Below are 14,714 nucleotides of genomic sequence, written 5' to 3' on the forward strand. Positions count from 1 at the left end.
GCATTGCTAAGAACTTCATTTGGAAGACTTTAAAAATGATTTTCTCAATATTTAGATTTTTTTGCACCCTCAGATTCCAGATTTTCAAATATTGTCCTATCCTAACAAACCATACATCAATGGAAAGATTATTTATTCAGCTTTCAGATGATGTACAAATCTCAGTTTCAAAAAATTGACCCTTATGACTGGTTTTGTGCTCCAGGGTCACATATAATAGAAGACTGGATTCACTGGGACTGATGAAATGCATGCTGTGAGGATAAACACAGAGTCAGACAGATGCATTACCCGCTCTGCTTCAGGAAGACACTGCAGCAGTGAGACGGTGTTTTGTGATCGCGGAGCGTCGCTGGTGTTTCTGCAGGCCGGTCGAACCATCATGGCCTCTAACACCACTTCATACAGGGTCCTCGTGATGAGAGGAGACGGCAGCTCTCGCAGGTAGTCCTTCAGAATGCCTGACAACAACATTACAAAACAATCAATACTTTCATTGACAAAAACCCACTGTAGAATTACCTTCAAGTACCTTGATATACCAAGTAAATTATGCAAGCTTTTTAACTCAGAATTCAGACTTTTTTCGTGCAATTTTCTCACAAAATATAAACACAAAATAAAGCAATAAGCCCCAAGAAGCCGTGGTTTACAGTGAATTTATAACAGCTAAGGGGCGTTGTTAGGTACGACGCGAAGCGGAGTAAACCACGGCTTCACGAGGCTTCTTGCTTTTATAAAACGGTTATTCCATATACATAGTAAGGTTTCACAAAATAAAACAGAGCAAATAAAGTGTAATGATATTAATAAAAACAGTATTCTTCCACCAAACAATATAGTTCCTCAGAAACAGTTGTGGTTGCAACAAAGTGGTTGCTAAGCAACAGACAAACGTAAACAAAGGTGTATGTTACTTTGTAGAGTAATTTACAACAGCTTCGAACGCGGCTCAGCCAATCAGAATCAAGCACCGGAACTCTCCGTTTTAAAAATTGTGAGATATAAACCTGAATTCTAAGAAAAAAATTCTGAATTGTGAGATAGATATAAACTCAATTTTGACAGGAAAGTCAAGATTCTTTTCACCATAGAATAAAAAAAAGGTAATTCTGACTTTTCAAACATACAAATCTGAGTTTATATCTCACATTTCAGACTTTCTTCCTCGCAATTCTCAGAAAAATTCAGAATTGTGAGATATAAATTTGCAGTTGCAAGGAAAAAAAGTCAAGTTTGTTTCCACCCGTTATTATTTCAGTATCATTTTAAGTATTACAGTTTTGTTAATATTTTAAATTTGATTTAATTTTTAGATTTTAATTTAATTTAATTAATTAGATTTTAGATAAAGTTTTAGTCATTTTATTTGTGCATTTTATTTGATTTGTTTTGTTGTTTTTAAATACGTCTATATAGTTTGTGTTAAATTTTATTTTAGTTTTAGTTATTTTAGTATATCACGTTAAACTAGATGAAAATGAAAAATGTTGCCTTGGAAACTAGTTGAAATGAAAATAATATTAAGCTTTTTATATTTTATTTTATTTCAGTTAACATTTATTTTATTTCAAGTAACAAAAACGTTTTTTTTTAAACGTTTTTTTTAAGTTTTAGTTAACTATAATAACACTTTCCACCACTGACTTTTTTCCTGACGAGTTTCCATCTTACAATTCCAACTTCACTTCTCAGAATTCAGAGTTTATATCTCACAATTCTGACTTTTTCTTAGTACTACGAGAAAAAAATATCAGAACTGTGAGATACAAAAGTCAGAACTGTGAGATAAAATGTCAATTTGAGTTTTTTCATTTTTTTAATTCCATAGCAGAAACCAGCTTCCATAGTAAATATGTGGGTACATATATCAGATTGTGTGTTGTCTGTGGCTGACTGACCGGTAATGACATTTACGTCGGGATAGAGCTCATCGTTTAAGGTAACCGCTGCACTGTCCCTCTCAAATGCATCCCGCAATTCCTTCTTCACCGCTGCGGAGCCACAAAGACGATACAATCCCACCACCTACAGAAACGCATAGTCTCTCAGTACAGTCATATTTAACGCACATCAGGTCTGACAGATCTCTGAGCTCGTCTCACCCTCAGTCCTCTCCTCTCGATCTCAGAAATACACTTCTGAATGATCAGAGGCACTTTGAGCGCAGATGCCTCCTTCTCCACCAGGTGGCGCAGCTCCATCCCAAACACTTTAGGAGGAGGCAGGTCACTGAGGCGGGGGAATGGGGTCACAAACTGCTCCAGAAGGGTCAACTTCACATACAGCAAACCGCGAGGCTCCAGACGGACACACAGCTGCTGACTGCGAGAAGCTGCGAGAGAGAGACAGACAGATGAGATAAAGAGATAAGGGCAAAGCGCAAGATCAAAGCCAATGCAGGGTATGGCTGGGTGGAGTGGCTGTTGTGCAATGGTATAAATGTGTCAATGCTACAGAATTTATTATATAATGGGGTCTTTCCTTGTCAAATCTACCAAATGTTTGATTTTGTTTATACTTAAGTGTTTTGCTTACAAACAGTGATGAAGGCCAAAATATTAAAAGTCATGGATAAATATTTACTGAATAATCCACTCTTTTGTAGAGAAGCATCAAGATGAATCTCACCTGAGATTTGGAGCCACATTAGAGGGGGAAAAATGACTTTATTAATATATTTTTAAAGAGAGATTGGTATATTTATACAGATATTGGTAGGTCTACTAGTAAAATCTGTTGATTTTAGCACTCTTTGTTGCATTATATGCCAATGGTGACAGCTCAAAAATGGGAAAAAGCACTTTAAGTATTTTTTTTTTCAAAGTTTCCATGGCTGTAACTCAAAAAGTATTAAAGATATCGTAATATTCATTTAATATCTTAATATCCAAACTGTTCTTTTTTTAAAACCGTTCTTTGTTCATTTTTATTCCCCCCCCCCCTACAAAATAGGGTATTTCTCAGTAAATATTGATCCACATTGTGAACACATTGGCCAATCAGCAGTGTTTAAGAATCGGCTCAACAGCGCTCAAATGTTAGCGGGTAATGGACGTTTTTAAAATTTCAGTACCGACTGGTACCGAAGTCGGTACTTTTGACAACACTATTGAAAAATAAAAAATGTAGGGCAGGACTTGGTTCAATCTACCGGCTGTTGATTGGATGGAAGCAGAGCTGAATGGGGCGGGGTTAATGAGGACTAAATGATTGGAGAAGTCTGGGATGCGTCACCAAAAAGAAGATTGTGACATCTTGATTAAAAATTAAGAGGTCAAAACATATTTTAAAATGAAACAAATGCATGGATGAATTGTTCACAATAAGATCATTTAGAAAATAGATTACGTGCCAACTTTAAGGGGGGGTTTGTAAGGCTAAACATGAAGTCGAGTCACTATAGAATTCAACTGATGTACTTGCAATCTTAAAACAGCTTAAAAAACGGCTCATCCAATCAGAACTTTAAGTGGGAACTATCGGCTTCACCTTGTGACTTGATTTGCAAATGAGCTGTTCTCTTACCCTTGAAGAGGTGCGGTATAGCCACAGCACCCAGACAGCACACCCGGTTACGTGCGGGAGCAGCAGGCGCGGCAGAGCCGTTGTTGTTTGCGCTGGAAGCAGTTGGCGTCAAAATTATCAGTTTGAGCAGCCGCGCCCTCTCGAGCTCCAGGTTAAAGGTGTGGTTTAGTGGGAGACACGCCCCTCGACAGGTGAGCAGGGACGTTCGAGCTCGGGTCACCCCGTCCACTTGAATGGCACAGAAGACTTCTTTAGTAGCGTCGTTCCGAGGGGATCGTAGCAGCTCATCGACGCCCAGCAGATGCACCGTGAGCAGCCCTGACAGTCTCTGTGCGCAGCGAGGATGATCCGCCAGCGAGTACAAGCGGAACGACTCTGCGTCTGCCACAGCAAGTGAATCCTGTGGTCCATGGTGCGGTGGTGGTGTAGGTGACCCTTTCGACCCCTGACCCGAGCCCTGCTTTGGCAAGAGTTCTGGTGAGTCTCCATCACTAAGATATCCTCCTTTACTAGCAGAACGCGTTCGAGAAGATCGACGCCTTGGCCTTGCGGGTGCACTGGAATCCAGGTGATACTTGCTGATGACGTTGGATGATTCCTTGCGTGCATTTGGTGGTGAAGCCTCATCGGACGCTCCCGGTGCACTGCTGGCGTTCCCTTGTCCGTTGCGCTGATTACGGGATGAGCGTAGGCTAAGCTTCCGTCTTAGTTCCGGAAGCTTACGCATCTTCATAGAAAGCCGTCGCACTGTTCCTGGAGACTTGATCTTGTCAATTACACTGCTGCCACTTCCACCCTCTCCTGGGCTTTTCTTTGGTGCCCCGGGACTGTCAGATTTCACACCACTAGCAGAGCTAATACAGTCCGACTGCAGCACAATCAGATCTGAACCAAAAGAAACACACAATGTTAGAAACAAGGAATTTAACCTTTAAGATGGTCCTGAACCTTTAAGAAACCTTGACAGGCAAGTCGAAGTTGTGCTCTAGTATCTTGTGGTACAAGTCTTTTCCAAAACCTAGTGAGATGCCTTGCTGTTTACCACATACGTAGGCAACATGATGGACAACAGAAATGGAACCTTGAGAGTGGAAATGGAAGCTTCTAGAGATCCTGAAGACCTTCATTAGCTGGTCAAGGTGTGTTTAATTAGGGCTGGGGATAAACTCGTCTAGAACAGAGGTTATCAACTCTGGCCTGCGATCCACTTTGCTGCAGAGTTTAGCTCCAATCTTGATCAAACTCACCTACTTATAACTTTCTAGCATTCCTGAAGATCTTGATTAGCTTGTTCGGGTGTGTTTGATTAGGGTTGGAGTTAAACTCTCCAGGAAAGTGAACCTCAAGGGCCAGAGTTGAGAACCCCTGGTCTAGAAGGTGAGCCTCCAGGAGGAGGATTGGACACCCCTATCATAAACTGATTTGGAACACTCGTCATCAGGGGTGGGCAACTCTGGACCTCAAGATCCACTTTCCTGAAGAGTTGAACAAGCTAATCAAGTTCTTCAGGATTACTAGAAAGTTACAGACAAGTAAGGTTTAACAGAGTTGGAGCTAAACTCTACAGCAGGAGTGTCCAATTCTGCTCCTGGAGGGTCACTGTCCTGCAGAGTTTAGCTCCAACCCTAATCAAACCCGAACCAGCTAATCAAGGTCTTCAGACTCACTAGAAACTTCCAAACATGTGTAATGGAGCTCAACTCTGCAGGACGCTAGCCTTCCAGAAGTAGGTTTGGACACCCCTGCTCGACGGGACAGTGAGCCTTCGAAAGTGAGCCCAGCCCTTCTCTACATCAGTGGTTTCCAACCACATTCCAGGAGCCCTCCAACACTGGACATTATGCAGTCTCTTTTGTCTGAGACACATTTTAGTTCTTGGAATCTCTACTAATGAGCTGATGGCCTGAATCAGATGTATTTGATTAAGCAGACATGCAAAATGTGCAGTGTTGGTGGGATTCCAGGAAAGTGGTTGGGAACCACTGCTTTACATCAGAGGTGGGCAACTCTGGACCTCAAGATGCACTTTCCTGCAAAGTTTAACCAGCTAATCAAGTTCTTCGCGTACTAGGAACCTACAGACAGGTGCGTTCCATCAGCGCTGGAACTAAACTCTGCAGAACAGTGGGTTTTCGAGAGCCAGAGTCGCCCTGCCCTTCTCTACATCAGTAGTTCCCAACCACATTCCAGGAGAACCCACAACACTACGTCTCCTTTGGCTCACACACCCACTTCAGATTGGAGTCTCTAATGAGCTGATGACCTGAATCAGGTGTGTTTGATTGAGGACAGTTTTTTTTTTGGGGGGGGAGCTCCAGGAAAATGGTTGTGAACCACTGCTCTACATCAGAGGTGGGCAACTCTAGACCTCAAGGTCCACTTTCCTGCAAAGTTCAACAAGCCAATCAAGGTCTTCAGGTACGAGAAACCTACAGACAGGTGAGTTCCATCAGGGCTGGAACTAAACTCTGCAGAACAGTGGGATTTCGAGAGCCAGAGCTGCCCAGCCCTTCTCTACATCAGTTGTTCCCAAAAAATATTCCTGGAGAACCCACAACACTGCATCTCCTTTAGCTCACACACCCATTTCAGTTTGGAGTCTCTAATGAGCTGATGACCTGAGTCAATTTTTAATTATGTTGAACTTTCTGTGACGCATTCTGGAATTGCCTTCTCCATGACTGCTGCAATAAAATGCGGCCAAAAAAAGGTTTCTTAGAAGGCAGCATAATTATAATTATGCAACCTACCTTTTGGAACAGCCTTCACCTCTCTAGGTAGGCAGCTCACTAGGTTTTAGGAAAATAACTTCTAATTATATGTAATGTGGTTGATTCCCATCCTATTTTTGAACAACATTTCAACTTAAATATATATATTGTTTCAAAACAGCACTGCTCATTTTAACCTCAGTTTTAAGACCAGCTGTGTGAAGTGCAAGTATGCTGGCAATGCAGCTTAGCTTGTGACAAACTCTTACATAATAGAAAGCCTGACCATACCCGAACTATCCGCCCTGATGATGTTGGCCTCAGTTTGAATCTCTCTCATTTGATGTACGCCGGTGGGACTCAACCCCCCTGATAGTTTCTGATCTCTTTTCTCCTTTGCCGATTCCTCAGTTTCTCTCCTTCTCCACGGATCTCCATATTTTTCCTGAGCTGCTCCTCCAGTGGCCCTCGAGTCGTCCTCTTCAGGAATGGGGTTGTACCAAATGTTTCCATCTCCGCCTGGGCCCTGTCGCCACTCTGTGATTCTGGCTGGGAGGACTTCATCTGATGACTGGGGCTTTCCTGTGGACAGTACCCAGGCCCGACTACTCCTGTCCAGGTGCTGGAGGTAGGCACCTTGCCCAGAGATCTTCGCTGAGCTAGAAGAGTCACACATATCCACAAAAGCTGTAGATGCAGGGGTCAACTCTGGCAAACCGGCGTCAACGGAATCGCATGGTGTCCTGGAATATCCATACTCCAATTCCAGATCATTCTGCTTCCTCTTCAAACCATCCTCACTCAAAGTCCTTTGGCTCCAGGCCTGTTTTGAGACCTCAGCCTTTCCTGAGCACAAATCCCAGTCCTGTGGCCCGTAGACCAGGCTCGTACACAGATCTGTGTTGGCTGGGTCTTTGCTTGTAGAGGGAAGTTTAGCCCAGTTCTGTTTTTTGGAGACAGTGATCTGGGAGCGTCTGGTACACTCCTCCACGGTGGAGCTCTCTGTCTCAGCATGACCTGAGGTGGATGCAGTTGATGAAGAACTTTGGAAAAGGTCCACCTTCCCTGTCACTTCTAAAGCAGAGGAGAGAAACCAGCAATCGTTACCATAGCAGGAGTTTTTGGCCTTATTTGGTGTTGAAATATTTGTCTGGATTGGAGTGACTAACTTGAAAAATGGATCGCTGGAGAATTGCAACACTCGGAAATATCAAATACTACAAGTAAAAGTGAAACTGGGGGCTATTAACCTTTACAGGGTTTGATTCCTCCCTAAAACAACATTTCTGAGATGAGTTTACAGTGACGTATGTGGACAGAGAGCAGCGAAGAGAGAGGACAACTGGAAAGAATAAAAAAAAGGACCAAAAACAGACATCGAGAGGAGGGCTGCAGATAATTACCATCTCCTTCTCCCTCCCCTCTTGCACATGTGGAAGTTTCTCCAAACTCCCTCCTCCCCTGTTTTCCCCTCTCTCTCTTTTCGTCTGTTCTTTCCCCTCTTGAAATTATGAGCGTGGCTTGTGACACACAGTTAGCCAAATATCTTATCCAATTCCAGAAGCCATGAATAACTCCCGTGTGCCCTCCAGATCGGCTCTGCGCATTATCTATTCTGGCTTGCATGACTCTGGAAGTGCTGAATAAAAACATCTCTGTCAATTGCTCTTTAGTTAGCACTGCACATGAGTATGTCAAAACCGTTGCTAGTTTACAAGGCCAAGACAACACTCCACAACCAAATGCCTAAACCGCAAATGCTGCTTAAACACTGCACAGAGCTCTGATGGAAAGTTTGACAGATAGGAATGTGCAAGTCTAATTTGAGGGCGCAGAGAGAGCCGGATCAGTTTGAAATCAATTGGGAATACAGCAAATTGGATTTCCGTGCACTCGCCTTAACCCGCCCGTCTGAAATTGCCACTGGTCATTTGATGCCTACGTCAGAATGTGTTTCAGGAAAAGTTCAAATTCAGCATTTAGACGAAATGCGACTTTCACAGGCATTTCGATGTCTGCTGAAATCGATGCATTCTAAGTGTTCTCTAACAAGTGGCTTTCCTGTAACTCAAGCATTAGAACATGGCGCTACCAACACCAAAAATCAAGGGTTCGTTTTCCAAGGAATGCATGAACTGATACAATGTAAATGTGCACATTGAATGCAATGCAAGTCGCTTTATATAAAAGCATCTACCAAAATGCATAAATGTAAATACAAATGACATATAGTGCAAACTCTGTTTTCAATAAATATCCTGGTTCGCTCTGAAATATGTCACATTACAGAAGCCAAATTGACTTCAAGATGAAAACAGAAAAACACAACACAGACCCCTTTATGCTTCCCTGAGCAGGAAGTGTTAAACTACGTTAAATGGGCCAGCAGATGACTTCCTGTTTTGCCTAAGCAGCCAAGAAAAAGAGGAGGAGGGAAACAGACAGCAAGAAGCTAGAGCTACTTGCTGAGATATTTCACAGACAAAATGCACAGATAAACTGAAGGAAGATGCAGAAAAGCCTTTGGCAGACACCTGTATCCATGCATTTTTTTTTTACCAGTTCATGCATTCCCTGAGAATCGAACCTATGCCATTGGTGTTGCTGGCTTTACAGGTTGAGGAAAGCAAATATTCAAAGATTAGGATAAGGAATAAACAAAAAGTAAAAAATGAAGACAAAAAGATAACAGTGGCACACATGGAAGTCCGAAAAGCCAAAACAGGGAGCAATTTCAGTGACAAACACACAGCTGTTGGGCCGTTGAGAGGTTTTCAATGAGTGGTCTGTGTAAAGGGCTTTCCTTCAGAGCTGGACAGACACACACACACTTAACCCTATTCACTATTCATTACAACACCCCAGAATACACACGCTCACACAAAGCACGCTCTCACGGGCGCTCACCCTTCACCTCTGACGCTCATTCACCAGTCTGTGTGTTTATGAAGTCCTCTCTGGGTTTAAACAGCACATCGATAAACTGGTCTGGCTCTATTTAGTTTGGTGCGATGCGAAATAGCCACATGCACTGGAAAATCTTTACATAGAGCTTCAGTTTAGTCATTTACAGACAGTAGATCGACTAAGACGATTAATCAGATGATATCTGGCCATTTTTACATTATCAGCATCACCAATAACATGTTTGCTTATAGAACTAACAGAAGTGGAGTTACACACACTGCCGTTCAAACATTTGGGATCAGTAAGATTTTTAATGTTTTTTTTTAAAAGTCTCCTTTGCTCATCAAGGCTGCATTTATTGTTTAAAAATACAGAAAAAACAGTAATATGGTGAAATATTATTACAATTTAAAATAACGTTTTTCTATTTTAATATACTTTAAAATATCATTTATTTCTGTGATCAAAGCTGTATTTTCAGCATCATTACTCCAGTCTGCAGAGTCACATGATCTTCAGAAATCATTCTAATATGCTGATTTATTATGTTGAAAATATGTTGAAAATAGTTTTGCTGCTTCTTATTTTTTTGGAATCTGTGATATTTTTTCAGGATTCTTTGATTAATAAAAAGTTAAAAAGAACACCATTTATTCGAAATAGAAATCTATTGTAACAAATAGGGTCAGTACATGTTTTATCTTTTTTTTTTTTTTTAAAGAAATTACAACTTTTTTTCAGCAAGGATATGTTAAATTGATAAAAAGTGATAGTGAAGACTTGCATTGTTAGAAAAGATTTCTTCTTTAAAAATCTTACTGATCAACCTTTGAAACAACAGAATCTGAACAGTATCAGAAACGACACATTTCAGCTTTAAAGCACTGAATGTTAAAGTCAGCACAGATGTGTTTCGAAAAACTAATCCATGACAGATCGCTGAAAGATACAATGTGATGAAAACTTTGGCTTCATTAACCAAACTGACAAGGCTGCGTGCATGTTTATTTGCTCCAGAGTTTATTTACCATGTTTGGCAGTGTGAAATAATTAGTGGCAATGTTTGCTGAGAATATTCACGGTGTAACGGTTAAAGAGTTTTTCCCAGAACGCCGATCCCTCTCCCCTTCAGCCGCCCACATCTCTGCTGCATAATTTGAGACATCCCCCGAAAACACAAGCCAAACTATTAATAATCAGGAAAGACTAAAAACATGGAAGCCGATCTGTTTCAAAAACAGAGGCATTAAGTTATTTCAACTAATAGAGCAGCAATAATAAAGACAAAACAAATATGCATGATCTTTAAAACTATGGAGTTGTTTTGGCCTCGTCTAAAAGAAATGTAAGAGTGAAAACAGGCCCAATCCAGAGGGAGACACAATTTGGAAAAGCCTCGTTCTCTACAGATCCCCCACGAAGATGTTTCCTCTGAGAGCTCGACCCATCAGATCAAATCTGCGGAAAGTCTCTCAGTCATTAGTTTGAGAGGAAACTCACTTCTAAACATCTGTGCTCAATGTTCTCTGTAAATTCTCTGCTTGCTGAGTAAAATCTCTTTCTGATGGTCAGAACTGAGCAGTGCACAAACTATAAAGATTGCATGCTACGGAAACTAAAACAGACATAAATGATGTAGATATTTAGTGCAGATGTGCAAAAACTCTAAATGCATGCTCTAAACATCGTGCATTATTTAATTTTTTTGTCTTGTTTCTCTAGATAACTTCAAGGAAACTAGACATAAAAGCATAATCTGTGTCATCTGAGGGCCTCGAAGTGAACTTGAACAATCCGTACTGTTCTAGGATGAGCTTCTTATCTCAACGATTAATCAGCGCTGCTTATTCCGGCTTCAGTTTTACACAGAAAAACAAAGAACATCTTATTGAAGCGCCATCCACTCATCAAGCTCTGATGCTGGAAATACAGTTTTCCACACATTTTTGATGTTTTCTTTCTGCGCAGGAGCAACATCAAGTGGAACATTTTCTGCAATGCTCTGTTCTTCAGTTTGGAAGCAGGTCTCATCTCTGTTTAGAGCACGATTATAGAATTAAACATCGGCCCAGAACGGCATTATCAGTTTATTAGTATGACCAGATGCTGACAGCTGCATTTCTGCTTGCATATTTTCAGAGGGCCTCAAACCGCACAGTACATTCTACTTCTGTTTGGACGCAGGCCCATAAAATCTGCTTTCCCATACGACTAAAAAAAGTGTTATTTTAAACACGCTGTAAACAAAATAGTTAAAATAACTACAAGAAAAATAAATGTATAAATAACTAACTGGATGAATGAGTAAAAATATTGAAAACATATATTTTTTAAATTAGCCAATGTTAATTTATTTTGATTTTAAAAATCTATACAGTACATTTTAATGTATAGACAATATTTTGAAATAAATAAATTTTTATAACACGATTAATGTAAATATGCTGTAAACAACAATAAATACAAGAAAAATAAATGACTAAATAACTAACTGGATATATAAATACATCAATTATTTAATTAATTACTTAAAAATATATATATATTTTAAATTAGGCAATATTAATATGTTTTGGTTTTAAAAATAAATACATATTTTTAATTTATATATAACATTTTTAAATACATTTTATATATTCTGTTAAGAATATTAAAATAAATAAATAAAAATGTTAAATATATATGTGTGTGTGTGTGCATTTGTGTTTGACAGGTAAATATAAGTTCACCTTTCTGGTGTCCTTAAAAGGATTATCGAAGGTTCAGTCTATCCTGAAGCATTGTTGTGTGTGAGAGAGTGTGTGTGTGTGTGAGTGTGTGTGTGTGTGTGTGAGAGTGTGTGTGTGTGTCTGTGTGTGTGTGTGTACAATATACTATGGTACCGCCACTGTACTTTATTGCAAGGACAGACAGACAGTTTTAATGCTGTTCTCTGATCAAGCTGTGAATCTGAGCTTCCAGGAAGAGGAAGTCATTAAAAAAGGATTAAAAACGTAAATATTTTTCCGCAGAAAACAGACAACAAACTTGGAGGAAGCCTGTTGAAGTTACACAGGAGATGCTGACAAAACTGATCTGATTAACACCGACTGAAATGGTTTACGATCAAACACTGGCTAGATCTCCAATACAACACTTCCAGTGATCAGATCTGTTGAGTTTAATCATCTATTAGTGTCACATATCAAGCATCACTATTGCTGTTGCTCATAGAGGTTAGTGGCTTGTATTGAATCAGATAACAGATAAAAATCAAGTTATCTGTAAATATCAGAAACAATTTTCAGTAAATGAATAACTGAGGCACAATGAGGTCTTCTGGACTGGGGTTTGCACTTAAACTCTCTGTATAAACAGTCCAGATCCTGAAGCATTAGACGGCCACTCGAGAGAGAAATTATGAAGCAAAAAGACATGTTTACATTCTAATGTGGAGCAGCGAGAACATGCTGTACTTTTCTGTTGAAGGTTCCTCGTGATGTCAGAGAAACTCAAAGTGAGCAGAAATGAGAACGAGGCGATAAACAGACTCGCTGGTTTCTCTCACAAAGCATCATATGACCAGAAGAATCAGTGTTATTGTTAACTCAAATTAATTACAGTCATGTATACTGTGCATGTATAACACTAACATCAAAACTGCAACACTTCACAATAAGGTTCAATTAGTTAATGTTAGTTAATGCATTCAATAACATTAACAACACGTTACAGTATTTTTAAATCTATGTCAACGTTAATGAATAAAAATACAGCTGTGCATGTTAGTTCATTAAAATTGTTTTCAGTTACTGAAAGAAAATAATATATAAATATTAGATGAAAAAAAAAAAACGTAGCTAGAAATGTTGCCATGACAACTAACTGAAATAAGTTGAAACGCTAAACTTACTAAAAACTAAAATAAAAATAAATGAAACCTACAGTAATAAAAAAAATCAACTAATAAAAATGCAAAAAGCACATAATAAAAATACTAAAAGTAAATGAAAACTGAAAATATAACACTTTACAATAAAGTCCCATTCATAAATGTTAGTTAATGCATGAAATTTAACAAACAATTAACTAACAACAAGCAGTACAGTATTTATTAATCATTGTTAATGTTAATGAACAAAAATACAACTCGTTAGTCCATTAAAATTGTTTCCAGTAACTGAAATGTAATAAAATATTAATACACACACACTCACTCACACACTAACTCACACACACACACACACACACACACACACACACACAGACACTCACACACACACTCACACACACACACACAGACACTCACACTCACACTCACACTCACACACACACACTCTCACTCACACACACACAGACACTCACACACACACTCACTCACACACGCACACACGCTCACACTCACACACACAAGGCTCCTCTGGGAAGTAGTGATACGGCTCTCAACAGCCATGAAGCTGCAGCTGGGATCATTATTCCCAAGCGTAGAGTTCACATTCCTTCTTTCTCTCTCAGACTCTGATTCTCACATACTTTCAGCTTCAGTTTTTGCCCTCATTCCTAAAGGATCTGAGATGGGCAAAAAGGCAGCATCAAATGTGGACAAAGCAATGCCAGAATGCACTGCTACATTCATGCAACTGGCAGTCAAAAGCTTAAGAATAATTAAGATTTTTTTTTTTATAAAAAATAAAAAATAAAAGTCTCTTCTGCTCACCAAGGCTGGATTTATTCAAATCAGAAATACAGTCAAACTGTGAAATATTATTACAATTTAAAACAGCTGTTCTCTAAGTGAATATATATTAAACTGTAATTTATTTCTGTGATCAAAGCTGTATTTTCAGCATCATTACTCCAGTTTTCAGTGTCACATGATCTTCAGAAATCATTCTAATATGCTGATTTGCTGCTCGAGAAACATTTCTGATTATCATCAGTGTTGAAAACAGTCGTGCTGCACGATATTTTTGTGGAAACCTTGATAAACTACCATTCAGAAGCTTGGGGTAAAAAAAATAGAAATTATAATTTTTTTTTATTCATGATGCATTAAATTAATCAAAAGTGACAGTAAAAACATTTATAATGTTACAAAAGATTCTATTTCAAATAAATGCTGTTTTTTTAACCTTTTCTACTCATCAAATGCATCACATTTTAAAATATATATTTATTTTAAAATAGAAAACATATTTAAATTAAAATATTATTTTACAATATTATTGTTTTTTTACTAAAAACTTTTAGCAGTAGTGTATGTGCGCAATTTACTTTAGTTAGGGTATCATATCATGGTGTTTCTGCCAATGCAGAGCATTTCAAATCACTCACTTTTGAGGGTTCATTTCAGTTAGGATGCTGCCTTACAAGGGAGCTGTCTGTGTAGACAGTAATGCATGACACTATAGACACACTCTTGTTCTCGGCCTCTTATCAATATTTCTCGTTCTCATTCCTCACATAGTGCCACAATGACCGCATGATGACACGCACACGCACACACACACACACACAGCCTGAGAGACACTGGCACTGTGTTTACACACACACACACACACACACACACACACACACACACTCACACAC

General features: G+C 39.3%; 1 protein-coding gene across 1 annotated transcript in view; it reads right to left on the reverse strand.

The window, feature by feature from the left end:
- Positions 1-14,714, reverse strand: part of LOC107716414 (rho GTPase-activating protein SYDE1-like) — a 21,843-nt gene that overhangs the window by 3,662 nt on the left and 3,467 nt on the right. The window contains exons 2-6 of the mRNA XM_016522860.1: positions 6,531-7,313; positions 3,529-4,413; positions 2,106-2,335; positions 1,902-2,028; positions 292-461 (exon numbers count right to left, since the gene is read on the reverse strand). Of these exons, the coding sequence (XP_016378346.1) occupies positions 292-461; positions 1,902-2,028; positions 2,106-2,335; positions 3,529-4,413; positions 6,531-7,313 (2,195 nt within the window). The remainder of the gene's footprint in view (positions 1-291; positions 462-1,901; positions 2,029-2,105; positions 2,336-3,528; positions 4,414-6,530; positions 7,314-14,714) is intronic.

Source organism: Sinocyclocheilus rhinocerous, unplaced genomic scaffold (assembly GCF_001515625.1).
Source record: "Sinocyclocheilus rhinocerous isolate Xijiao unplaced genomic scaffold, SAMN03320098_v1.1 scaffold3237, whole genome shotgun sequence".
NCBI classification, from domain to species: Eukaryota; Metazoa; Chordata; class Actinopteri; order Cypriniformes; family Cyprinidae; genus Sinocyclocheilus; species Sinocyclocheilus rhinocerous.